General features: G+C 43.4%; 2 protein-coding genes across 8 annotated transcripts in view; one reads left to right on the top strand and one right to left on the bottom strand.

Annotated features, from left to right (window-relative positions):
• The first annotated feature begins 11,059 nt into the window (after nucleotides 1-11,059).
• On the top strand, nucleotides 11,060-20,275 carry LOC112226513 (baculoviral IAP repeat-containing protein 7). Of its 3 annotated transcripts, none has more exons than XM_024390869.2 (8): nucleotides 11,060-11,994; nucleotides 12,766-12,865; nucleotides 12,978-13,056; nucleotides 13,219-13,264; nucleotides 14,263-14,478; nucleotides 15,211-15,276; nucleotides 15,362-15,589; nucleotides 15,676-16,652. In XM_024390869.2, exons 1-7 carry the CDS (start codon nucleotides 11,346-11,348, stop codon nucleotides 15,559-15,561), a joined length of 1,356 nt encoding a protein of 451 aa, XP_024246637.1. In that variant the 5' UTR covers nucleotides 11,060-11,345; the 3' UTR covers nucleotides 15,562-15,589; nucleotides 15,676-16,652. The 3 variants fall into 3 exon arrangements, with proteins under 3 accessions (XP_024246637.1, XP_042163852.1, XP_024246636.1); XM_042307918.1 differs by lacking the exon at nucleotides 15,676-16,652 and adding an exon at nucleotides 20,232-20,275 and having other exon boundaries at nucleotides 11,066-11,994; nucleotides 15,359-15,589; XM_024390868.2 differs by having other exon boundaries at nucleotides 11,072-11,994; nucleotides 15,359-15,589.
• Nucleotides 16,508-26,226, bottom strand: part of LOC112226512 (sodium/potassium-transporting ATPase subunit beta-1-interacting protein 3-like) — a 171,698-nt gene continuing 161,979 nt past the window's right edge. For 2 of the 5 annotated variants that reach the window (XM_024390865.2, XM_024390866.2), the window contains 2 exons: nucleotides 23,531-23,615; nucleotides 20,464-21,054 (listed from right to left, as the gene is read on the bottom strand). In XM_024390865.2, the coding sequence (XP_024246633.2) occupies nucleotides 21,045-21,054; nucleotides 23,531-23,615 (95 nt within the window). In that variant the 3' untranslated portion in view covers nucleotides 20,464-21,044. Of the gene's footprint in view, nucleotides 18,002-20,463; nucleotides 21,055-23,526; nucleotides 23,616-26,226 lie in introns of those variants that run through there. The other 3 variants (XR_006080181.1, XM_024390867.2, XM_042307919.1) reach the window with 3 other exon arrangements.

The raw sequence follows: 26,226 nt of genomic DNA, 5'->3' as shown, positions 1-26,226 counted from the left end.
AACTTCAGGTGAAACTGGAGGGTGCGCAATTCAAATAAATAATCACAAAAATGATGGATATTAAACATTTAGGTACATATAAATTTCTTATATCGGCTGAAAGCTTAAATTCTTGTTAATCTAACTGCACTGTCTGATTTACAGTGAAAGCATATGTCATGTGATTGTTTGAGGACGGCGCCCCACATGAAAATATTTGATTTAGCTATTAAATATACAAATAGCTATTAAATATTCACTTACTTTTTGAAAATCTTCCTCTGATTTGTCATCCACAGGGTCCCAGCTATAACATGTAGTGTCATTTCTTTAGATAAAATCCTTCTTTATATCCTGAAAAGTCTGTTTGGTTGGCGCTATCGCTTTGAGTAATCCACTCGCTCAACATGCAGAGAAAGGAACCCAAAAATCTACCCCTAAACTTTGTTTCAACAAGTCAAAATATGTTTCTATTAATCCTCAGATACCCTAAAATGTAATCAAACTATAACATTTCTCACGGAAAGAAGTATGTTCAATAGGAAACCGATTTTAGCAGGTGCGTCCTGTCTTCATAGCGTGCGCAAACACGGATTTCCAAGACTATGTCCCTGTACTAAAACTGATATTTATTATTCATTTTGGAAGTCACAAGCCTGAAACCTTGAACATAGACTGCTGACACCCCGTGGAAGCCATAGGAATTGCATCCTGGGAGCTAATTTCCAGTAATACTTGCCATTGTAAGAGCATGGTCTCTCAAAAACAAAAAGATCTGGTTGGTTTTTCTTTGGATTTTCTCCTACCATATCAATTGTCTTATATTCTCCTACATTATTTTGACATTTCTACTAACTTCAAAGTATTTTCTTTCTAATGGTACCAATTATATGCATGTCCTGGCTTCAGGGCTTGAGCAACAGGCATTTTACTTTGGGCACGTCATTCAGGCAGAAATTGAGAAAAAAAATGGGCATAGCCCTAATGACATTTTTTCTTGTATCCTGGAATCAGGAGGATAGAATTATGGTCAGATTTTCCAAATGGAGGATGAGGGAGAGCTTTGTACGTGTCTCTGTGTGTGGAGTAAAGGTGGTCTAGAATTTTTTTCCCTCTGGTGTGCCACTTAACATGTTGATAGAAATTACGTAAAACTGATTTAAGTTTCCCTGCATTAAATTCCCCGGCCACTAGGAGCACCTTCTTTGGATGAGCGTTTTCTTGTCTGCTTATGGCGATATACAGCTCATTAAGTGCAGTTATAGTGCCAGCATCGGTCTGTGGTGTAGACAGCTATGAAAAATACAGATGAAAGCTAGGTACATTTAAACTCAGTTTTTCACAATTCCTAACGTTTAATCCCCCCAAAAATGTGTTGTCTTAGGTCAGTTACGATCAGCACTTTATTTTAAGAATGTGAAATGTCAGAATAATAGAAGAGAGAATGATTTATTTCAGCTTTTATTTCTTTCATCACATTCCCAGTGGGTCAGAAGTTACATACTATCAATTAGTATTTGGTAGCATTGCCTTTAAATGGTTTAACTTGGGTCAAACGTTTTGGGTAGCCTTCCACAAGCTTCCCAGAGTAAGTTGGGTGAATTTTGTGATGGCCACTCCAATACCTTGGCTTTGTTGTCCTTAAGCCATTTTTCCAAAACTTTGGAAGTATACTTGGGGTCATTGTCCATTTGGAAGACCCATTTGCGCCCAAGCTTTAACTTCCTGACTGCTGTCTTGAGATGTTGCTTCAATATATCCACATAATTTTTCTCCCTCATGATGCCATCTATTTTGTGAAGTGCACCAGTCCCTCCTGCAGCAAAGCACCCCCACAACATGATGCTGCCACCCCTGTGCTTCACGGTTGGGATGGTGTTCTTCGGCTGGCAAGCCTCTCCCTTTTTCCTCCAAACATAATGATGGTCACTATGGCCAAACAGTTCTATTTTTGTTTCATCAGACCAGAGGACATTTCTCCAGAAAGTACGATCTTTGTCCCCATGTGCAGTTGCAAACCGTAGTCTAGCTTTTTTTATTGCGGTTTTGGAGCAGTGGCTTCTTCCTTGGTGAGCGGCCTTTCAGGTTATGTCGATATAGGACTCATTTTACTGTGGGTATAGATACTTTTGTACCTGTTTCCTCCAGCATCTTCACAAGGTCCTTTGCTGTTGTTCTGGGATTGACCTGCACTTTTTGCACCAAAGTACATTCATCTCTAGGAGACAGAACGCCTCTCCTTCCTGAGCGGTATGACGGCTGCGTGGTCCCATGGTGTTTATACTTAATATTGTTTGTAGAGATGAACGTGGTACCTTCAGGCGTTTGGATATTGCTCCCAAGGATGAACCAAGGATGAACCGGACTTGTGGAGGTCTACCATTTTTTTCTGAGGTCTTGGCTGATTTCTTTTGATTTTCCCATGGTGTCAAGCAAAGAGGCACTGAGTTTGAAGGTAGGCCTTGAAATACATCCACAGGTACACCTCCAATTGACTCAAATGATGTCAATTAGCCTAACAGAAGCTTCTAAAGCCATGACATTATTTTCTGGAATTTTCCAAGCTGTTTAAAGGCACAATCAACTTAGTGTATGTAAACTTCTGACCCATTAGAATTGTGATACAATGAATTATAAGTGAAATAATCTGTCTGTAAACAATTGTTGGAATAAGTACTTGTGTCATGCACAAAGCAGATGTCCTAACCGACTTGCCAAAACTATATGTTAACAAGATATTTGTGGAGTGGTTGAAAAACTAGTTTTAATGACTCCAACCTAAGTGTATGTAAACTTCCGACTTCAACTGTATACACAATTCTTGCCACCAACAAAATGTTGAATATTTGGGGGATAAAATCATCGAAGCTCTGAAGATTTTGTTGTGAGGATACAGAATCAATAGACCATTTACTTTGGTATTGCCCTCAGGTAGCCTGTTTCTTGTATCGGGTTCAGGAATGGCTGAAAATGCATAGCATTGATCTAAAATTGACCCTAGAAATAGTATTGTTAGGAGATCTGGAGAGACCGGGTCAGTCAACTCACAATCTTTGGATTATATTTGATTAGATAGATTGAAATTGTACGTTAAACATCACAGCATAGTTGAAAGATAGATGTTGTGTATAAATCTGAAGAGGGTGGCCAGCAGAGATAGATGGAATGGGCTGAGGGAAGCTGAAGGTTGGGATGTGGAACTAGAGACTAGTGGGAGTGGAGTTGCTGTGCGGGAGATAGAATGATGGTCAAAGATAAATGTAAAAACTAAAGTCAAAATAAAACATAATAAAAAGTACATTTGAATGACACTGAGGGGCAGTGTTTTACAGCTAATGCCGGTTTGCCTGAGGTTGATGCCATGCAGGTGTTTGTACACATGCATATACACACACTCTCATTCAAATAAATGCATACAAGAACACACACATACATGTAATAGTGCCAGACATGCACACAAACATATACAGTTGGCATTGATGTTATGATTTTAGTTCCTTGATGTCCTTTGTAGTTTCTTATTACATTTTTTTTGCATTGTTGTTTGCTGTTTTCTTCTGTCTTTCTCTCTTTAGTTCTTTCTCTTGGTTGTTGGTGCATTGGGGGGTTCTTGGGGGTGGGGAATGGAATTCATTGTATTTATTTTTTCTTCTTGGGGGGGGGACTGTGGGAGGGGTCTCGAATGGTTGAGGGACAGCTATTGGGGAACTGTGGGGGATCTTGGAGGGTTCGGGTTCACGTTTTTTTGGCCTGATGGGAGATCTGTCAACGTGCCCTTGAGCAGGGCATTGACCCTGGATGAATCTGTGTGTCACTCTGAATGGGAGTCTGTTGGATGACTGGTATGTTGTAGTTGTTGAGCGGCTTCACTGCAAGTATATTGTATGTTTCGGATATTCAATTAAAAAAAGAAAATGAGGTGACCAAAGTCTGGGTTGTCCAGAGCATTTCATATGCAGCAGCTATTAAAAGGGTTGAGGATTTGAATGGTGCTCCTGAAGAGTCCATTGTGGTGGATAGGCCTTCACTGCAGGCTACAGAGTTTGCCTTTCACCAGCAGGATCCTGACATTTTCTTCTTAAGGCTAGGGAGCAGTATTCGGAAGTTTGGATGACTGACGTGCCCAAAGTAAACTACCTGTTACTCAGGTCCAGAAGCTAGGATATGCATATAATTGTTAGGATTGGATAGAAACACTCTAAAGTTTCTAGAACTGAACTGAACTGATATGGCAGGCGGATATCCGAGGAGAATCCATCCGTAAATATTTTCAGGCTTGTTTTTTGAAAAATTACTTCGTAATTGTAGTTTTTCAAGGTGGCTCTCATTTTGGACTGTAGTCATGTGGCGCGCGTGGATGAGGGCATGCACTTTGTTATTTATCTCCGGTATTGAACATACTACATTCAGTCTTAAATTGTATCATTTATTTACATATTAGGGTACCTGAGGATTGATTAGAAACGTTGTTTGACTTGTTTGGACGAAGTTTATTGGTAACTTTTGGGATTCCTTTGTATGCATATGGAACGAGTGGAACGGGTGGATTACTGAATCAAACGCGCCAACTAAACTGACTTTTTTGGGATATAAAGAAGTTCTTAATCGAACAAAACAAACATTTGTTGTGTAGCTGGGACCCTTGGGATTGCAAACAGAGGAAGATCTTCAAAGGTAAGTGATTTATTTTATCGTTATTTCTGACTTTTGCGACGCCTCTGCTGGTTTGGAAAATGTTTTTAATGCTTTTGTATGCGGGGTACTGTCATCAGATAATCGCATGGTATGCTTTCACCGTAAAGCCTTTTTGAAATCTGACAACGTGGTTGGATTAACAAGAAGTTAAGCTTTTAAATGAACTTGTATGTTCATGAATGTTTAATATTACAATTTTTGTATTTTGAATTTCGCGCTCTGCAATTTCACCGGATGTTGTCGAGGTGGGTCACTAGCGCCCCACTAGGCTACATTATGAGTGGTGGTGAGTAGATGTGCTTGTTTTGAGATCAAAGTGAGAGCTGCATGTAGCACATTTGTTCATATTATTTGCATATTATTTGCTAGTTAAAATGAGATATTAGCCCAGTTATAGCTAATTTCTAGCATCATTTGTCTGGTTCTCTGTAATAATGGTATGGGAAAAATAAATACTTTTAAGTCTCATGTAATGTAGGCATTGAACACTACACATTGACTACTACTGTGGCTGAATGATAGAGCAGCTATTTGCATATTTAAATGTTTTTCTCCATTGTTTTTAATGGTAGGCCACGCTGATAGACCTACCTGGCCACTATTAAAACTGTAACTTAAAGCGATATCAGACCTCAGGTTAAGCCCCAGATGCAGACAGTTCAAAGTAACAAAAGCGTATTACAAAAACAGGGGACAGGCATACGACAGGTCAAGGGCAGCCAGAGGTTGTCACGTCCTGACCTTGGTTCCTTTTTTACGTCTCTATTTTGGTTTGGTCAGGGCGTGAGTTGGGGTGGGCATTCTATGTTTTGTTCTAGGTTTGGTACTTCTATGTGTTTGGCCTGGTATGGTTCCCAATCAGAGGCAGCTGTCAACCATACTTAGGTAGCCTGTTCCCACCTGTGTTTGTGGGTAGTTGTTTCCTGTTTTGTGTTTTTTCACCTTACAGAACTGTTTTGTGTCGTTCACTCTCTTTGTTGTTTTTTGTCATTCAGTATTCAGTTTATTTTATTAAATTTACAATGAACACTTACCACGCTGCGTGTTGGTCCGATGATTCCTATTCCTCCTCATCAGACGAAGAGGAGATTCTTTACAGAACTACCCACCACCAAAGGAACAAGCAGTGTGGAGGAATGGACTCCTGAACATGGGAGGAAATCTTGGATGGCAAGGGACCATGGGCACAGCCGGAAGAGTATCGTGGTCCTAAAGAGGAGCTGGAGGCAGCCAAAGCGGAGCGGCGACGCTACGAGGAGTTAGCTCGAGGAAAAGTGCACGAGAGGCAGCCCCAGAAGTTTTTGGGGGAGGTGGCACATGGGGAGATTGGCGAAGTCAGGTAGGAGACCTGAGCCAACTCCCCTTGCTTACTGTGGCGCGAGAGTGACCGGGCAGGCACCGTGTTATGCGGAGAAGCGCACTGTGTCCCCAGTGCGCACGCATAGCCCGGTGCGCTACATCGCAGCTCCTCGAATTGTCCGGGCTAGAGTGAGCATCTAGCCAGGAGGGATGAAGCCGGCTCAGCGCATCTGGTCTCCAGTGCGTCTCCTCGGCCTGGGTTATATGGCACCAGCCCTACGCACGGTATCCCCGAATCGCCAGCACAGCCCAGTGCGGCCTGTTCCAACTCTCCGCACTTGCCGGGCTACAGGGGGTATCCAGCCAGGATGGGTTGTGCAGGCTCGTTGCTCGAGACCTCCAGTGCACCTCCACGGCCCAGTGCATCCGGTGCCTCGGCCAAGGAAGAGTCCGCCTGTATGTCTCCCCAGCCTGGGGAGTCCTGTGCCTGCTCCTAGAACGAAGTCTCTCTCCTGTCCGGAGCTGCCAGAGCCGCCCTTCTGTCCGGAGCTGCCAGAGCCGCCCGTCAGTGCAGAGCCGCCCGTCACTCCGGAGCTGCCAGAGTCGCCCTTCACACCGGAGCCACCAGAGCCTCCAGCCTGTCCGGCGCCACCAGAGTCTCCCTCCTATTCGGGGCCACCAGAGTCTCCCTACTATTCGGGGCCGCCAGAGTCTCCCTACTATTCGGGGCCCGCACTAAGGGTCCCCAGTTCGGGGTCGGCGGCAAGGGTCGCCACTCCAGAGGTACCACGTAAGTGTGCCAAGACTAAGGTGGAGTGGGGTCTACATCCTGCACCAGAGCCACCACCGCGGTGAAATGCCCACAAAGACCCTCCCCTATAGGTTCAGGTTTTGCGGCCGGAGTCCGCACCTTTGGGGGGGGGTACTGTCACGTCCTGACCTTAGTTCCTTTTTATGTCTCTATTTTGGTTTGGTCAGGGCGTGAGTTGGGTGGGTTGTCTATGTTCCTTTTTCTATGTTTTGGGATTTCTGTGTTTGTCCTGGTAAGGTTCCCAATCAGAGTCAGCTGTCAATCGTTGTCTCTGATTGAGGACCATACTTAGGTAGCCTGTTCCCACCTGTGTTTGTGGGTAGTTGTTTCCTGTTTTGTGTAATTTCACCTTACAGGACTGTTTCGTGTCGTTCACTCTCTTTGTTGTTTTTTGTCATTCAGTGTTCAGTTTATTTAATTAAATTTACAATGAACACTTACCACGCTGCGTGGTGGTCCAATGATTCCTATTCCACATCATCAGACAAAGAGGAGATTCGTTACAGAGGTCAGTAATCCAGAGCAGAGTCCGAAAGGTACAGAACAGGAGCAGGCAGAGGTCGGTCATCCATGGCAGTGTCACAAGGTACAGAGCGGCAGGCAGGCTCAGGGCAGGCATAATGGTCAAAACCAGGAACACTAGAAAATAGGGACTAGAGAGAGAACAGGAGTAGGGGAAAACACGCTGGTAGGCTTCACGAGACAAGACGAACTGGCAACAGACAGAAAACACAGGTATAAATACACAGGGATAATGTAAGGGGTGGAGACAAGCACAAAGACAGGTGAAACCAATCAGGGTGTGACGAGTGGGTACAGCAGTAAATGTGCACGAGAAGTTGAACAGAATTTTTGCGTTCAAGTTTGTGCTCAGCAGACCTGAAATATGTTCAGAGGTGAATTTTTTTGAGGGAACATTGGACACAGGGCTTCAGTAAAAAATGTATTTGCCTAGGCTAGGCATAAATCAATATGCTGATAAAACCCTTGGCCTAACAGATTTGAATTGGAAATGTAATATGTGGGCCAATGACAAGTCTAATTCCTTGGAATTTAGGCCTAAATCTGCAACAACAAAGATCTGAGGGATGTACCCTAGATCCCCGGCTATAAATCCTGAATCTATTTAAGTACGACGCCTATAGGTCAAGGCTTTGTACTGTACACCTTTACCAACTTGAAGAAGGCTCCCTGGTCTTCTGGTTATTCCTTGTGCTATGTTACTATCAGTGGCGATTTTAGCATGTAAATCTTGGTGGGGCAAAAAAACGGTGCCCACAAACTGTTAGGGCCGACATAAAGCTGTCCCAACAGCAGAGTCCCAACAGCAGTCCCAACACCTTACCACTGCTACACCTGGCTATCAGTGGATCCTTGTCTGGCAGTGAAACAGTTCATTCAGCCTCATTTATTACCTTGTAAAAAAACATAGCTGATATGGCTGACTTGTTTAAACAAATGTGGTTTCTACTGACAATTGAGATGTACAAACTATGGCATAAGGGGACGATAAGCAAATAAGAGGCAATCGGTAATTTCAATTAAGACATTAATGAGCGAGCTATGATGGACGTAGTCAATATAACTATTTGTTCAGTACTTTTGAAATGTACAGTGACATAATTCAAAACATGGGCCATTCGTACAGTATTCTCCCTGTACACCAATTCATAACCGTAGGATAAATAAAGGGGGCATATAAGCAGACAATGAAAGCTGTTACAATATTCGATGATGACATTTCTCTAAAACAGGCTATATGCTGCATGTGCACCACCAAGTCTGAACAGTAGGCAAAATTAGGAGAGGAAACGGGACCAAATTATTAGGATGAGGCATATGGGCTACTAACTGTTTACCTACATAACATACACTTAGTGTTACTTTATTTGCTACAGTGTACATATCTCCCTGCCATAACATTTATGCAAGACATTTTTGGACTCACCTTGTTGTGCTATGCTCACTTGAGCAAATTTTGTCATCAAACTTTGTCATGAAAGTCTGGAATACTCTGGATTTATGGTGCTTTCAAGACAACTGGGAACTCTGAAGAAAACAAGATTGAATCATGATGACGTCAGTGATCTTCAGATTGGCACTTTAGAAAGAGGCCAGTTTCTGACTGAAAGTCCGAGTTGGATGAAGTTCAAAATGTATTTTCCCAGAGCTCATTTTTTTTCCGAAGTTCCCAGTTGTCTTGAACTCAGTGAAATCACATTTCCAAGCTCTGAGTTTCCAGTTGTTTTGAGCGTGTCATGCTGGATTGACACCATGGCCAATGTTGAATGTTTATCCTTTTAAGCTTGGAAAAGAGACCCTTAAAACCAGACTTGGGACCACACACCCACTCCACTGAATAGCAGGCTAATGATTGCTTTGCAATGCTTGCAGTTAGCCACTGACTCCTTACAAACCACTCATTGTTGAATTTGCGATTTCCAACTTGTCGTGTAATGTTAATGGCCAATGGCCGATGAGCACTGATACGTTTTATCTATAATTTCTATTCATTAATTATCTTCATATGACAAGGATTAAAAAGGATTTGCCAGTAGATTGTCAACTTGATTTAATATGACTGCTAGCATGCTAGCTAAGATCAGTTCAATCAAAACTGCTGTAGTTATAACATGATTTGACGTCATTTTATCTGTGGCCAATGACCTTGACTCTTTTTGGATGGGTACTTCTAATGTAACTCTATGGCAGTACCTAAGAGGCTTACATTTTTGCGCTCTAACCTTAGATTTGGCGGCCACGTATTAATGCCAAAATAACATGCAAAACAGGCATCCCCCCGAGGCCCGTTGATTATCGAGGAGTGTTGGAAAGATCTTTCAGATAGGCTACTGTGAGGAACTATTATCATTCACATGGAATACAACACAATGATTTTGTTGACTTATTGTGTGAGGTGAATAAAAAATTGAGCTCAGTTTATTAGTGGTGGTGATACGTGCAGCAGGTCAGTTAGCCTACCTGCATGCGTGCTCATGCGCGTGCTCCCCGTCAACATTAAGAGGACAGAGAAACCAGACACGTTCATTGCTCACATGGAGTGCTACAAACAAAATACAATGACAAAATTGACTAAATTAAAAAATGATGGTAGGAAATAAACCAAAACTTGTTTCTCACAAGTGTAGCAGGTTGTGAACTCTGCAACCAACTATCCACTCAGAGAATGAGAACATAAATGACTGTAGGCCTAATTAATCCACTCATGAACAGAAATGTAATGTAACCAAATTATGCCGATTAATGGTAAATGTACTACGGGTGACAAATGTAATGGGGAGTTGATCAAAATAAAGAATCAATGGGCAAACAATTAGTACAACAAAACAATGAATCTGCAAGAATTGTGGTGAGACAGCTGAGCACATTAGGGAGAGCTAAGCGCATTCTGGAAAGAGACATGCCAATATCTTCACCACACACTCCTCCCCTTGTTCTTGTCTCAACATTTCAAATTATACACAAGACATCATCTTCACACATATTTTACATGCATTGCTTTTCAGTCAATAATCAGCCTATTGCCACCCGCGCTGCCCAAATTGAAAATAAATCCAATCAAATTGTATTTGTCACATGTGCTGAATACAACAGGTCTAGCTAGACCTTACAGTGAAATGCTTTACTTTACAAGCCCTTAACCAACAGTGCAGTTTAAGAAAAACAAGTGTTAAGAAAGTATTTACAAAGAAAAACGGGGGGGGGGGGTCTACATGCTTGTGATTTGAAGCTTTACAAGAAGCTAATGATCCTCTGTGGCTTAATCATGATCTCTGGTGAAGCATTATGAATGTCTTTTATTGATTTTGTATAGACAACAGTAACTTTATCATTTTAGCAAATTCATTTCAATTTACTTTAAGCTGCAGTGACTACTGTTACCTAATCATGTCCTATGCTTAAACTACTCATCACATTAGGATTTAAAAAAAAATCAGAACCCGCACTGAGCACCATCTACTCAAAACATTTTCCCGCTGCTATAACTCTTTTCATGCATACAACATTTTGCCACTTTTGGTGACTTGACCTAAATGGCATACTGTATGAATATATGAACATAGCCCATGATTTATGGCCTGTAGGGGGGGCGTTGAGGGGGGCAGTGGCGGGGACATTCTTGTGACATCCTCAGCAGTAAAATGTGAGTTTAATTTTCAAAAAGAAAAGTGAAGTCGCTTTCGAATGATGTGTCACTTTCTATTTTCTGACCGAAATTGATGGATTGGGTACAATTTAAGGTCCCCAAAACAACCGCTCGGAGTTTACCAGCTTAACCCTTAAACCTAACATAAGGTACGAATTGCAATGTGTAACATTTCATAGGAATTGTAATTCGAAACATATCATACGAAATGTGGGATGGACATCTCTAAATGAATACATACCATACGAAACGTAACATATCATACTAATTGGAGTGTTCCAGATTTACATTTACTACATCACGTATACTACCCCTGCGTACAGGTTGCAGCTGCGAGGTTTGACCGCATGGGACTGACTGCTTTCTGTTGAGTGCGTTCTGGAATGCTGCCCGATGTGCCTTACTGCGCAATCCCTTCATACAGCTGCAGGGAATATATGTCCAGCACTGTGCGCTCCGCGCTACCACAGTCCACTATGGAACGGAAAGGGGATGACTGGCACAGGACCGAAGGAGAAAGAAGACACCACAAATCCCAGGATGACGGGTTACAGGAGCGAGATGCTGTATGTTCTGGAGAAGCCCCAGATGCGAGGCGAGGAGGATCGGCTTCGAACTTTTGAAAACTGGCGGAGGGACACACCAGTCACCGCGGGCAACCTGGCCAGAGCGGGATTCTATTTTCTGGGGCCAGAAGATAAGGTTCAGTGCTTCTGTTGCGGAGGGATCCTGCGGTACTGGGTCCATGGGGACAGTCCGATCGTCGAACACAAGAGGCACTTCCCCGCCTGTAGTTTCGTGCTGGGTAGGGCCGTTGGGAATATCCCGCTGTTTGTCGTTTCCAGGTCCCCTTCTGACTCCGTGGACGGCCAACTGTTGAGCCAGCTCCAGAGGATGACCGTGGACGACCAGGGAACGGCCGGGCAGGCTGTCTACCCTGAGATGGCGTTAGAGGAATCCCGGCTCACCACCTTCCACAACTGGCCTACGGGTGCTGCGGTCCAGCCCAATGTTCTGGCGAGGGCAGGATTCTTCTACACAGGTACGCAATAGTCTTTGTTGATGGTGACAGTGTGTTGTGAATTGTTTCTGAATTTCTGAACTTTTCTGAATTCTGTTGGGTACGTTTAATAGCTTACTTCTTGCTTTTTGTTCTCTATAAAGTCCCATTAAGGTTTGTTGAAGCTTTGCTTTTGGATAAAGTTAAGCACGCCTTGGCAATTACGCATTTGCTATTTGATATTCAGAAATAGCAGGGTAGTGGAACTGTGGTCACTACGAGTTAACAGTCTTTGTGTGTGAGTTCATGTGACAATAGTGACGCTGAGTCATGTATTTGTGGACAGAAAAAGCTGGACAGGACTCGGACTGCGTAAAGGAGAAAATACCATCGCTGTAGTGCTTAGACTGTTGTGGTATTTAAAGCTTAGAAATGAAAGCGACTATGAGAGAGAGTTAGAGAAACTACTTTTCCTTTGTTTGGGATTCAGTTTTGGAAATGTAATAATACAAACCACATTCTCCCAGCAGGAATGTTTTGGGTGTGTATCATTGTGAACATTTGTTTCATTGGGTTTGTGTACACATACAATTTCCCCTCTGTGTGTACTGTGTGCATATGTGTGTTTGTTTGTGTGGGTGTATGAGTGTATTTGTATGTATGTGTACATGTGTTTGTGTGTGTGTGTGTGGGAGAGAGAGAGAGAAAATGTGTTCCTTTAGTGTGTGTCTAATATTCAGGTAAACTCTGTGTCAGTGGTTATGATATGTCAGTGCTGTGATAATACTTGGTCTGTGTCCCTCACACTCCTAGGCCACGGTGACAACGTAAAATGCTTTCACTGTGACGGAGGGCTGAGGAACTGGGAACCTGGAGATGACCCCTGGCAGGAGCATGCCAAGTGGTTCCCACGGTAACACACAACAGCACCAACACACACTACCTGTAAAAAGGCATTCTGTAATGCCTTTGACTCTGTGTCCACGGTGCGGCTGGGTCAATAGGCTACTTCTTTCCTTCCTCAGATGTGACTTCCTGATCCAGACGAGAGGACGTGACTATGTCAGCAACATCCAGGCTACCCACTTCCACAGAGAGACTGTGGTAAGTACCTTTATACCTCAGTGTTGTCCTTCACTCTCATTGATTGTCATACCAAAATCAAACATAATTTGCATATTCATAATGTACCATCATAACCGTTGTGGTCGCTGCAGTGTGTTAGGGCACTACAGAATAGATCCTGAAGGTGGATTTGTTTTCCAGGGTGGATCACAGACACCGGTGTCTCAAGAAATTACTTCAGAAAATGGTGAGTCCCAGAATTAAATTTGTATTTTTACCTTTATTTTACTAGGCAAGTCAGTTAAGAACAAATTCTTATTTTCAATGACGGCCTAGGAACAGTGGGTTAACTGCCTGTTCAGGGACAGAGCAACAGATTTGTACCTTGTCAGCTCGGGGATTCAAACTTGCAACCTTTTGGTTACTAGTCCAACGCTCTAACCACTAGGCTACCCTGCCACCCCAGAATACAAATGAACACATTGAAACTTACATTACATCCACTTCATTCTCTTGACCACCCCCAAATGAAATTACAGGGTAATCCGCCCAATGTGTTAACCTGTGCTGAACAAACACAATAAATATGGATAGCCTTGGAAACGAATACGCTGCTTTCCCTTGGCTGCAGACTAAGAGGATGTAGTATTTCGTAAGTGGGAACTTAATCATGTGAATGTAGCTGGATAATCACAAATACTGCTTGTTTCAGCTGTTTTAGAGAACAGGCGGAGGAACAGATGGATCCCTCAGTGGTGCTTTTCAATTTAGCTATTAGAGCACAAATGAAACCTGAATTTCTTCCTGTGGATAAATGTGTGTCAGAGGCGATGTGGGGCCCTGGGTTGCCTACTCTATCGAGTCACACACCCTGGGGTACTGCTCTCTCTACTGGGCTGTTTATCAAATGATAGAATGCTCACACTTGTCATCACATACGGTTGCTGAATCTGCACTGCTATACATCTGTTTTTACAGGAGTGGGAAAAGGTCATTGCTTTTGCTTGATCACACATATCTCTTTTGGTTTTCTCACAGAGAGAGAGATTACCTCGGTTAGATATACTTTTTTTCAGTGCTATTGGTTTTCAGTGACACTCTCTCTCTCTCTCATATATATAATTTAATTATAATTTTTCCCCACTTCCCACCTAACACCTGTCCTCTTTTTCCTCTCCCCCACCCTCCATTCCTCTCTTCCCTCTTTCTTTTGATCCCTCTCCCGGCATCTCCGCCCTCTGCCAGACGTGGTGGGTGGTCTGGGCACACCCTCAGTCATGCTGTCTCCTGTGGTCCAGACCGTACTCCAGATGGGCTTTGAGGCTGGCCTGCTGGAGAGTCTGGTCCAGACCAAGTACCTGCTGACCGGCCAGCACTACACCTCCGTGTCTGGCCTGGTCACTGACGTACTGGCTGCTGAGGAGGAGGACAGGACCAGGGGGCTGCAGAGCAGAGTCCAGGGTAAGGATGGTGATCATGATAAGGATTATATTAAGAATGATGGATTGGAGCTTCCTGATGCTCAATGCACATTGTAAGGCCCTTACAGAAAAACTGCATGATTTCACATGTGGAAACTTGTTTTTGGAACACTTCCCATGTGATCACATGTGTAGTTTCATGTTCATTCATTTCACATGTTGCTTTACATGTTGTCACTTTATCACATCAACTTCACGTAAGATCACATTAAATCATGTTCTTGAAAAACTTCACGTGATCACATGTGAAGTTCATGTATTTTTTTCCATAAGGGTGGCAATGGGTTCTTTTAGATAGGGCAAATGTCTAGAGATTGACCCTTACTAACCCCTGTGAGCTATACCCAGGCAGGTGCTGCTAATATACACCCTGGTAGTGGATGAAGTACTTGTCTTGAGGTAGGGACCAGCAGATGGGCTGGGTAGAGTCCAGGGACCCACAGAGCAGGGGTAAAGGCCATAGCTTTAATAAACAGCCTAAAACTTTTACCCTAAGGGGTGTCCTAAAAATTGCCTGCTTGAGACCCATGTTGGTATTTTCAACTCTGATGTTGACCACGTTCATATTTTTACACATCCCTTTGATATTCTCGTGCATCTGATTGGATTGACACTGAGAATCAACAAATGGAGACTCGTGTTAACGATGTAAATAGATCATGTCACCGTGTGTCTCACCCTTGTTTACTGTTTGTGTCTTCTGTCCCATCAGAGCCGGTGGAGAGACAGGGTCCCAGTGCAGGAGGGGTCAGGACACAGACACCCATCAGAGAAAAAGGTCAGAGGTCATATTACACACACACACACACACACAAACACACACACACACACACACTTGTAAATTCATGTTTGTATTTCAGCAGTGGGAGACTCCACCCCTGAGGAGCTCCTGCGTCAGCTGCAGGAGGAGCGGACATGTAAGGTGTGTATGGACAAGCTGGTATCCATCGTCTTCATCCCCTGTGGTCATCTGGTGGTGTGTAGCGACTGTGCTGCCAGCCTGCGTCACTGCCCCATCTGCAGAGCCACCATCAGAGGCAGCGTCCGAGCATTCATGTCCTGAGAGTCACATTCAAGTACAAGACCCTTGTGTGAGTCGGAGTGTGTATGTGTGTATATTCGTATGACAAAAGTATACCTAATACACCAACACACAATATCCTTGTTTCACTTTTAGGCTTTTGTTTGCCTTTGACAAATGAAGAGAGATTCTACAACCCCTCGGGGGAGGCTCATCTTTCTGTAGGTGCTGTGAGAATTTTGTGAAAATGTCCCCTGGATTTTGGATGCCTGACAGATCTGACCCATTCTCCTAACCTCAATACTGTTCAGCTGTTGATTTGCCATGCTCAAAATAACCTCCAAAATCAAAATGGCTTCTTTTTGGCTGTAGTAGAAGTTGTTGAATATATTTATTTTGATACAGTAAACACATTTCCAATATCATTATTGGTGTTTACAGAGATCAACTGGCAGAGCAAGAGTATCAGTCCAACTGCACATCAGATTACAGTTAGTACAAAGTTTGTACAAATACTAAAAATAATCCCTAAAACAAATTACCCAGAATCGGTTTATTAAAAGTACACATCATTTGGCCTCCCGAGTGGCGCAGCGGTCTTAGGCACTGCATCGCAGTGCTTGAGGCGTTACTACAGACCCGGGTTCAACCCTGAAACCCATGAGGTGGCGCACAATTGGCCCAGCATCGTCCGGGTTAGGGGAGGGTTTGGCCGGCCGTGATGTCCTTGTCCCATCGCACTCTAGCGACTCCTGTGGTGGGCCGGGCGCATACATGCTGACACAGTTGCCGGTTGTACGGCGTTTCCTCCGACACATTGGTGCGGCTAGCTTCCGGGTTGGGCGAGCAGTGTGTCGAGAAGCAATGCGGAATGGCAGGGTCGTGTTTCGATGGACGCATGGCTCTCGACCTTTGCCTCTCCCGAGTCCGTACGGGAGTTGCAGCGATGGGACAAGACTGTAGCTACCAATTGGATACCACGAACTTGGGGAGAAAAAGTACAACATTTGTTTATTAACAAACTGATATTTACACTATTGAACACAGCACAGGTCTGGACAAATATGATTACATAATTGAGTCACATGAAGAGGACTACAGAGGATACAAAATAAATACAAATAGAAAAACAATTATCTACAAAGTGGACTTTTTTTCCAGTGGTATCCATTACATGACCACAATAGGCTCCAACTAACCAATGTCAGGCTCTTCCATTCCCTGTTGGAGACGCTGTTTTGCATTGAAAGGAAAAAAACTGTTCCTGTAAATCTAATTATTTTCGGTGTCTAAAGATATTTTTTTATCAAGACATAATGTGCAGTGTGTGTTCGCTGTTGGTAATGATCCTGGCTACAGTTCATAAAGTGTATCTGGTCCTTTGTTCATAAGTATTGACAAGCAGCCATGGCTTGGTATTGATAAGCTCGGGGTTTATTCATTGGAGTGCAACAGAGTATTACAGATAGAAATGTAATGCATAGAGCTGGCATTATCTATGACAGAATGATGTCTATTGAACAATACATCTATATCTGAATCTTCTGTAACATTGCACTGTCCTGAAATGTTACATTTACACCTCAAATTATACCTTATTCCCTATATAGTGCACTACTTCAGGATATCATTTGGAACAAGGCCCATAGTTTACAATCATTATTTTTGCACCATCACTGAAGCCACTACCACTGTTCTGCAAACGCATTCATATGAAGCCAATACCAGTTGAGAGACAGCTGTGATTTTCATATCATCAGCTCAGAAGCCTGTCTATCAAGCCCACAAGGGGATAAGGTGTTGATCAGGTGCTGGAAACATGAGACCGATCCAAATTTCAATCTCCATATGTGCTGTGTTCAAGGCTCTTTTGATTAAGTAGAAAACAAGCTTTGATTTAACAAGGGTATTCATCACATTCATGCCACAGCAGATTGCATCAAGACAAATGATACAAATAAATAGAAATGAATGTAGAGGCTTCAGTTGGAACTAAGAAGTACATTTGTTCTTCTGAACGGCGTCAGGTATAAGATTGAGTGGAAAGCATGGAGATAAAGAAGTATACAGTGAGATATAGGCTTCATACATACATGCAGGGTAGTACACTGGACCTTTCTATGGGGTCCAGTAGGCCAATAACCCAAACGGTGTATTATATCTTATCAATAAACAGTATGCCATGAAACCCTAAATGACAAAGCAGAGGGCTTTGTTGAAGTCCAGAACAGAAACATATTCAGTAGAATGTGTACATGACTACATTCAACAGCAGGGGGCAGTAGTGGTACACAGGAAGATTAAGGTAGAAAGTGGACAGTCCAGGGAGATGAGGTGCTCTTAGGCACTGATCTATGATCAGTCACCCCTTCTCAAATCTTAATGAGGGATGAAACCCAAAACTCACCTTAGATTAGTGTCTAGTGGCAACTCCATTATACTCATAAAGGGACACATCCAAAGACCCAGGCAGTTACACATTCTGTAACACAAAGTCCAAATACTCAGGAACTAGCCCCCATCTTAAAGTTTGGACAAAATAGTTTATGTCTATGAATTGTGGGATAACTGCTCCCCAAACCCACAGAGACCCAAACATACAATAGATTATTACCGTATAATACAGAATATCCACAGTTATCATACAAAACCCATTCAAACATGCTATGAAAAAAAGGACTAAAATGTATCACAGTTGAATCATCGATCTATAGATGGAATGATAGAGAAAACAGGTGGTGTACAGTATGGCTCTGCTCTCTTGCTTTGCTATATTTGTGCTACTTAAAACCGTTTACACTCCATTCAATACCTTTGTATGGAGGGGAAATGTAGACAAACTACCTCTCATATCGCATACTATTCTGGATAGAAAATACAGTGAGCCACAGTGTATGACTTATGATCAACTGTCAAACACTCAAACCCTCACAGTAGTTGGAGGCAGTTGGGTTTTTGGACAGGGGCTTTAAGACACATCTAAATCCTGACACAAACCTCAAAGCTCCACACCATTAACTGTAAAACAAGGTGACAGATAAACCATTTTCCTTTCATTCCATCCCAATCTACAGTTTACAGATTAAGTCTACTGAAACACTGTATATCCTAACCAGTCACATCACTGTGAGTAAGACTAGATGAACAAAGACTCAAACATTATTGCCTGTTACTGTAATACCTTAAGCTATCTCTGTTATGAGGTTGTTGTTGTTTAGTTTGCATTTCAAAACCCTGACTCAGTCTTTTTCCATCTTTTTTCTCTGGTTCTATTTTTGACTGAAGCCCCTGTAGGTTTGGTTGCTTTGTTTCCCTACCTCCCTCCCCGTCTCCCACTCCTTCCCCCCTTCCCTCCCTACCTCTTACTGCTTTTCCTGTGTATTTATGTGCACAGATCCTGGCCTCAAGTAAACAGCAGAACACAATAGTTCATTCCATTCCACGGGCTCAACTGTAATTCAGCCTAAGAGGATCTGTGACCAAGCCATAATAACACTCCAAACCACAAAGCCACAGACAGAGAGGCCTTTCAGACCAGAGAACAGGAGGAAGGATGAACTGTCAGGTTCACACAAGTTTATATGTGTGTGTATATACATATATACAGTACCAGTCAACAATTTGGACACACCTACTGATTCCAGGGTTTCCTTTATTTGTACAGTTTTCTACATTGTAGAATAATAGTGAAGACATAAAAACTATGGAATAACACATATGGAATCATGTAGTAAGCAAAAAAAGTGTTAAACAAATCAAAATATACTTTATATTTGAGATTCTTCAAAGTAGCCACCCTTTGCCTTGATGACAGCTTTGCACTCTCTTGGCATTCTCTCAACCAGCTTCATGAGCTAGTCACCTGGAATGCATTTCAATTAACAGGTGAGCCTTTTTAAAAGTTAATTTGTGGAATTTCTTTCCTTCTTAATGCATTTGAGCCAATCAGTTGTGTTGTGACAAGGTAGGGGTGGTATACAGAAGATAGCCCTATTTGGTAAAAGACCAAGTCCATATTATGGCAAGAACAGCTCAAATAAGCAAAGAGAAATGACAGTCCATCATTACTTTAAGACATCAAGGTCAGTCAATCTGGAAAAATTCAATAACTTTTAAAGATTCTTCAAGTGCAGTCGCAAAAACCATCGAGCAATATGTTAAAACTGGCTCTCATGAGGACCGCCACAGGAAAGGAAGACCCAGAGTTACCTCTACTGCAGAGGATAAGTTCATTAGAGTTAACTGCCTCAGAAATTGCAGCCCAAATAAATGCTTCACAGAGTTCAAGTAACAGACACTTCTCAACATCAACTGTTCATAGGAGACTGGGTGAATCAGGCATTCATGGTAGAATTGCTACAAATAAACCACTACTAAAAGACACCAATAATAAGAAGAGACTTGCTTGGGCCAAGAATCACGAGTAATCAACATTAGACCGGTGGTCTGATGAGATCAAATTAGAGATTTTTGGTTCCAACCGCTGTGTCTTTGTGAGATGCAGAGTAGGTGAATGGAATATCTCCACATGTGTGGTTCCCACCGTGAAGCATGGAGGAGGAGGTGTGGGGGTGCTTTGCTGGTGACACTGTCAGTGATTCATTTATAATTCAAGGCACTCTTTTTACCAGCATGGCTACCACAGCATTCTGCAGCAATACGCCATCCCATCTGGTTTAAGCTTATTGGGACTATCATTTGTTTTTCAACAGGACAATGACCCAACACACCTCCAGGCTATGTAAGGGCTATTTTACCAAGAAGCAGAGTGATGGAGTGCTGCATCAGATGCCTTGGCCACCACAATCACCTGACCTCAACCCAATTAAGATGGTTTGGCATGAGTTGGACTGCAGAGTGAAGGAAAAGCAGCCAACAAGTGCTCAGCATGTGGGAACTCGTTCAAGACTGTTAGAAAAGCATTCCAGGTGAAGCTGGTTGAGAGAATGTGAGAGTGTGCAAAGCTGTCATCAAGGCAAAGGGTGGCTACTAATTGATTCCATATGTGTTATTTCAAAGCGTCGATGGTTTCACTTTTATGCTGCAATGTAGAAAATAGTAATAAAGAAAACCCCTTGAATGAGTAGGTGTGTCCAAACTTTTGACTGGTACTGTATATATAGCTACGATCTATAGATAGATCACTAGTTCTGATGGAACTATGGACAGAAATACAGCCATTGTCAGCAGGTACTGTGCGTCTCTGTTGTCGGATGCCGTTTGTAGTTCTAGATAAATAATGTATATTTGAGTACACAGTAAGAGATCAGGTCCATGTTACACTGTAATTACCCCCTCCCCATCCCCCAACCCTATCCTCTCCTTCCCTCCCACTAACAACAGAACTGGGAAGTACAGTCATCATTAAGCAGAGCACCAGTAATTTACATGTTTGAAGGACTGAAGAGATGTAGAGAACCAGAGGAATGTCTGGCCTGCCCCAGTGAATTCTCGGACGGTTGTTGTGTCAGTCAGAGCAGCCACTTTGTTTCCATCGGAACCTGCAATGTTGCCTTCTGCCCTATTTACGTAGACCTGGAGGTGATAGAACACAGAAGACAGTGAGTGGGTGAGGAACACATGCACATGACTACACAGGATTTCCAGTACATTTATTATCTAGGCTTTATATCCCTCGTGCTGGAGGAGGGGAAAACATTCCTTCTGTCTCATTTGCAACAGAGATGATGAAGCTATCAGGAGAGATGTCCTGCAGGCTAATAATACTTCCATTTGGGCTAAGGGAAATTAAAGGACTGACGCCACTGCCCAAATTGTTATTAAGTTTCCTGCATAATTGAATAGATCATTCCAATGGAAGCTGTGATGGTGGTTATAAGGCAGAGAACCTCCAATCCATGGTATTTCTACAGGTAACTGCCAAAATAAAGGAAACACTTGAGTAAATGAGGTACACAAAGTATGTTGAAAGCAGGTGCTTGCACACAGGTGTGGAATTAACATCTCAGCGTGCTTAGGGTCGTATAAAATGCCCAGTTGCCCATTATTTAGGCTACCATGGCTAGAAGAAGAGATCTCAGTGACTTTGAAAGAGTGGTGATTGTTGGGGCAGGTTTAGCAGGAGCTTTCAGTGATGAAGACTGCTGAACTTGCTGATGTTTCATGATATGGCCGTCGCAGCCGCCAGAACTCAACCCAATTTTGAACACCTGTGGGAGATTCTGGAGTGGTGCCTAAGGCAGTGTTTTCCACCACCATCAACACAACACCAAATGATGGAATTTCTCATGGAAGACTGGTGTGGCATCCCTCCAACAGAGTTCCAGACACTTGTAGAATCTATGCCAAGGTGCGTTGAAGGTCGTCTGGCAGCTTGTGGTGGCCCTTTTAAAACAATATGTTTGTGTTTCCTTTATTTGGCAGTTACCTGCATGTCTATATGCACAAACACACACACGCACACACACACAATGACATGACAAACCTACATATTCCCCTAAGCCTTCAGACAAGATATAGCAGGTTTAATAGTGTTGTTTACTTCAGTCAGGCTTATTCATTCTCCCACACAGAGCTAGCAGAACCAGAAAGAACGTTGATACGAGTCACAGAAGAATAGTCTACCATGATACGGTTGTTATGTACTTCATCCCAATAACAAAACCTGTACAATTCAAATATTTATTGATTTGATATGGGCTAATCTTTAATGAAAACACACTGGGCTGATGTGTTGAGGTATTGAAGTGCATGGTTAACTGGATCAGCCCGGAAACCTAACTCAAGTCTCCCACACACTAGCCTATTTCTCATATTCACCCACCCAGAAAGGGAGCCTAACTCTAGATTCCCCCACACTAGCCTATTTCACATATTAACCCACCCAGAAAGGGAGCCTAACTCTAGGCTCCCCCACACTAGCCTATTTCTCATATTCACCCACCCAGAAAGGGAGCCTAACTATAGACTCCCCCACACTAGCCTATTTCTCATATTCACCCACCCAGAAAGGGAGCCTAACTATAGACTCCCCCACACTAGCCTATTTCTCATATTCACCCACCCAGAAAGGGAGCCTAACTCTAGACTCCCCCACACTAGCCTATTTCTCATATTCACCCACCCAGACAGGGAGCCTAACTGGCTATACACTAGCCTATTTCTCATATTCACCCACCCAGACAGGAAGCCTAACTGGGCATACACTAGCCTATTTCTCATATTCACCCACAGACAGGGAGCCTAACTGGGCATACACTAGCCTATTTCTCATATTCACCCACCCAGACAGGGAGCCTAACTGGGCATACACTAGCCTATTTCTCATATTCACCCACAGACAGGGAGCCTAACTGGGCATACACTAGCCTATTTCTCATATTCACCCACAGACAGGGAGCCTAACTTGGCATACACTAGCCTATTTCTCATATTCACCCACAGACAGGGAGCCTAACTTGGCATACAGTAGCAGACGTGTTGGTGAGGAAAAAGTATTAACACCTACCAACATGTCCCAAATGACACCCTATTACCTATTCCCAGAGCCACATACCTTTATCACTGGCCAAAGGTAGTGTACTATTTACAGTAGGAACATGTCCAAAGCTCTGTCCTGTTTTCTCTGGGACCATATAAAATGCCCCGACCCCTATGACATCACACCATGGAACCAATGATCTGCTGTCATTTTTAATTGCGTGCTTGTTAGGTAAAAACTGAAAAGCCGATCAGAGTGTAGTAATTAAGGGCTTATTCCAATTAACACAGTGTTAACAAAGAATAAGAATTTACATCTTAATTAATCTCAAAGACTCGCTGCAGAGAAACAAAGTCATGCAAGAGAGAGTTCTCAGCACAATGGTAAAGGTCCTAGCTCAGAGAAACATGAGAAGAGCTATTAGAATACATAACACTATGTACTGCCTAGACGCCCTTTGGAAGACACGATACAGTGTTCATATAATGAAAACTAACTGACACATACACAAACATAAAAAACTCACAGACAAGAACAAATACCCCCCCCACACACACACACCCTACTTACAGGTACATGGGCTTTAAGAGGAGATGGGATGGTTTCTCATTGACATGGTAGAGAGGGAAGGGGTCAAATCCACCAACAAAATCAACTGAAAACAAAAGGATCAAATGGTAAAATGACAAATGTGATCAGAAGATGACAGACGTTGATAGGCAGAAAGAAACCATAGTAAAACAACATTACATGACAGATATGGATTGACAAAATGGAAGAAAACAATAGTGATTATGGCAAATTAAAGTAGAGAGAAAAGAGCCCAATGCTACAAAACACAGAGTTAGACCTACAGCATGAGGGCTCAAAGACAAGTGTTGACATTCCAAGGGGGTACCAAAAAATACATCCAAAAACAAACTTTCCATATTTCTATTGACTATCTGAGGTAGAGGCACACTTCTGTGAGCCCAGGGTACGAGGCGAGAGCTGTCAAAATAAGCTCTTTATCGCTGAAAAACAGAGGGTGACCTTCACTAAGTGACAGACCGACAAACTAACTCTCTGTTTATTTACTCCGAAAAAGAGAAGTACAGAGTGCTGAAAACAGTCAGAGAGAGGGAGAGAGAGAGATAGGGGAAAAGAGAAGGAAAGGACTTTTCGACTTTTCACTAACACAGAGCCAATGAGATTAGGTTAAAGGAGTGTGTGAAAACAGCATGTGCATGTATTATCTCAATGGATCTGAGAGCCCAGTAAACACCAAAGAGGACAGGATGCAGTGAAACTGGCACAATGGATCTGAGAGCCCAGTAAACACCACAGAGGACAGGATGTGGTGAAACTGGCTCAATGGATCTGAGAGCCCAGTAAACCCCACAGAGGACAGGATGCAGTGAAACTGGCTCAATGGATCTGAGAGCCCAGTACACACAAGAGAGAACAGGATGCAGTGAAACTGGCTCAATGGATCTGAGAGCCCAGTAAACAACACAGAGGACAGGATGTGGTGAAACTGGCTCAATGGATCTGAGAGCCCAGTAAACACCACAGAGGACAGGATGTGGTGAAACTGGCTCAATGGATCTGAGAGCCCAGTAAACCCCACAGAGGACATGATGCCGTGAAACTGGCTCAATGGATCTGAGAGCCCAGTAAACTACATAGAGGACAGGATGCAGTGAAACTGGCTCAATGGATCTGAGAGCCCAGTACACACAAGAGAGAACAGGATGCAGTGAAACTGGCTCAATGGATCTGAGAGCCCAGTAAACACCATAGAGGACAGGATGCAGTGAAACTGGCTCAATGGATCTGAGAGCCCAGTAAACTACATAGAGGACAGGATGCAGTGAAACTGGCTCAATGGATCTGAGAGCCCAGTACACACAAGAGAGAACAGGATGCAGTGAAACTGGCTCAATGGATCTGAGAGCCCAGTAAACTACATAGAGGACAGGATGCGGTGAAACTGGCTCAATGGATCTGAGAGCCCAGTACACACAAGAGAGAACAGGATGCAGTGAAACTGGCTCAATGGATCTGAGAGCCCAGTAAACACCATAGAGGACAGGATGCGGTGAAATTGGCTCAATGGATCTGAGAGCCCAGTAAACACCATAGAGGACAGGATGCGGTGAAATTGGCTCAATGGATCTGAGAGCCCAGTAAACACCACAGAGGACAGGATGTGGTGAAACTGGCTCAATGGATCAGAGAGCCCAGTACACACAAGAGAGTACAGGATGCAGTGAAACTGGCTCAATGGATCTGAGAGCCCAGTAAACACCATAGAGGACAGGATACGGTGAAACTGGCTCAATGGATCTGAGAGCCCAGTAACCACCATAGAGGACAGGATGCGGTGAAACTGGCTCAATGGATCTGAGAGCCCAGAAAACACCACAGAGGACAGGATGCAGTGAAACTGGCTCAATGGATCTGAGAGCCCAGTAAACTACATAGAGGACAGGATGCAGTGAAACTGGCTCAATGGATCTGAGAGCCCAGTAAACACCAAAGAGGACAGGATGCAGTGAAACTGGCTCAATGGATCTGAGATCCCAGTAAACACCACAGAGGACAGGATGTGGTGAAACTGGCTCAATGGATCTGAGAGCCCAGAAAACACCACAGAGAACAGGATGCAGTGAAACTGGCTCAACGGATCTGAGAGCCCAGTAAATATCATAGAGGACAGGATACGGTGAAACTGGCTCAATGGATCTGAGAGCCCAGTAAACACCAAAGAGGACAGGATGCAGTGAAACTGGCTCAATGGATCTGAGAGCCCAGTAAACACCATAGAGGACAGGATGCAGTGAAACTGGCTCAATGGATCTGAGAGCCCAGTAAACACCATAGAGGACAGGATGCAGTGAAACTGGCTCAATGGATCTGAGATCCCAGTAAACACCACAGAGGACAGGATGTGGTGAAACTGGCTCAATGGATCTGAGAGCCCAGTAAACACCACAGAGGACAGGATGTGGTGAAACTGGCTCAATGGATCTGAGATCCCAGTAAACACCACAGAGGACAGGATGTGGTAACTGGCTCAATGGATCTGGAGCCCAGTAAACACTGGCTCAATGGATCTGAGAGCCCAGAAAACACCACAGAGAACAGGATGCAGTGAAACTGGCTCAACGGATCTGAGAGCCCAGTAAATATCATAGAGGACAGGATACGGTGAAACTGGCTCAATGGATCTGAGAGCCCAGTAAACACCACAGAGGATATGATGTGGTGAAACTGGCTCAATG

The sequence above is a fragment of the Oncorhynchus tshawytscha genome, linkage group LG28, assembly GCF_018296145.1.
Source record: "Oncorhynchus tshawytscha isolate Ot180627B linkage group LG28, Otsh_v2.0, whole genome shotgun sequence".
Taxonomy (NCBI): Eukaryota; Metazoa; Chordata; class Actinopteri; order Salmoniformes; family Salmonidae; genus Oncorhynchus; species Oncorhynchus tshawytscha.
Note: the sequence above shows the minus strand (reverse complement) of the source record. Positions and strands in the feature narration are given on the sequence as shown.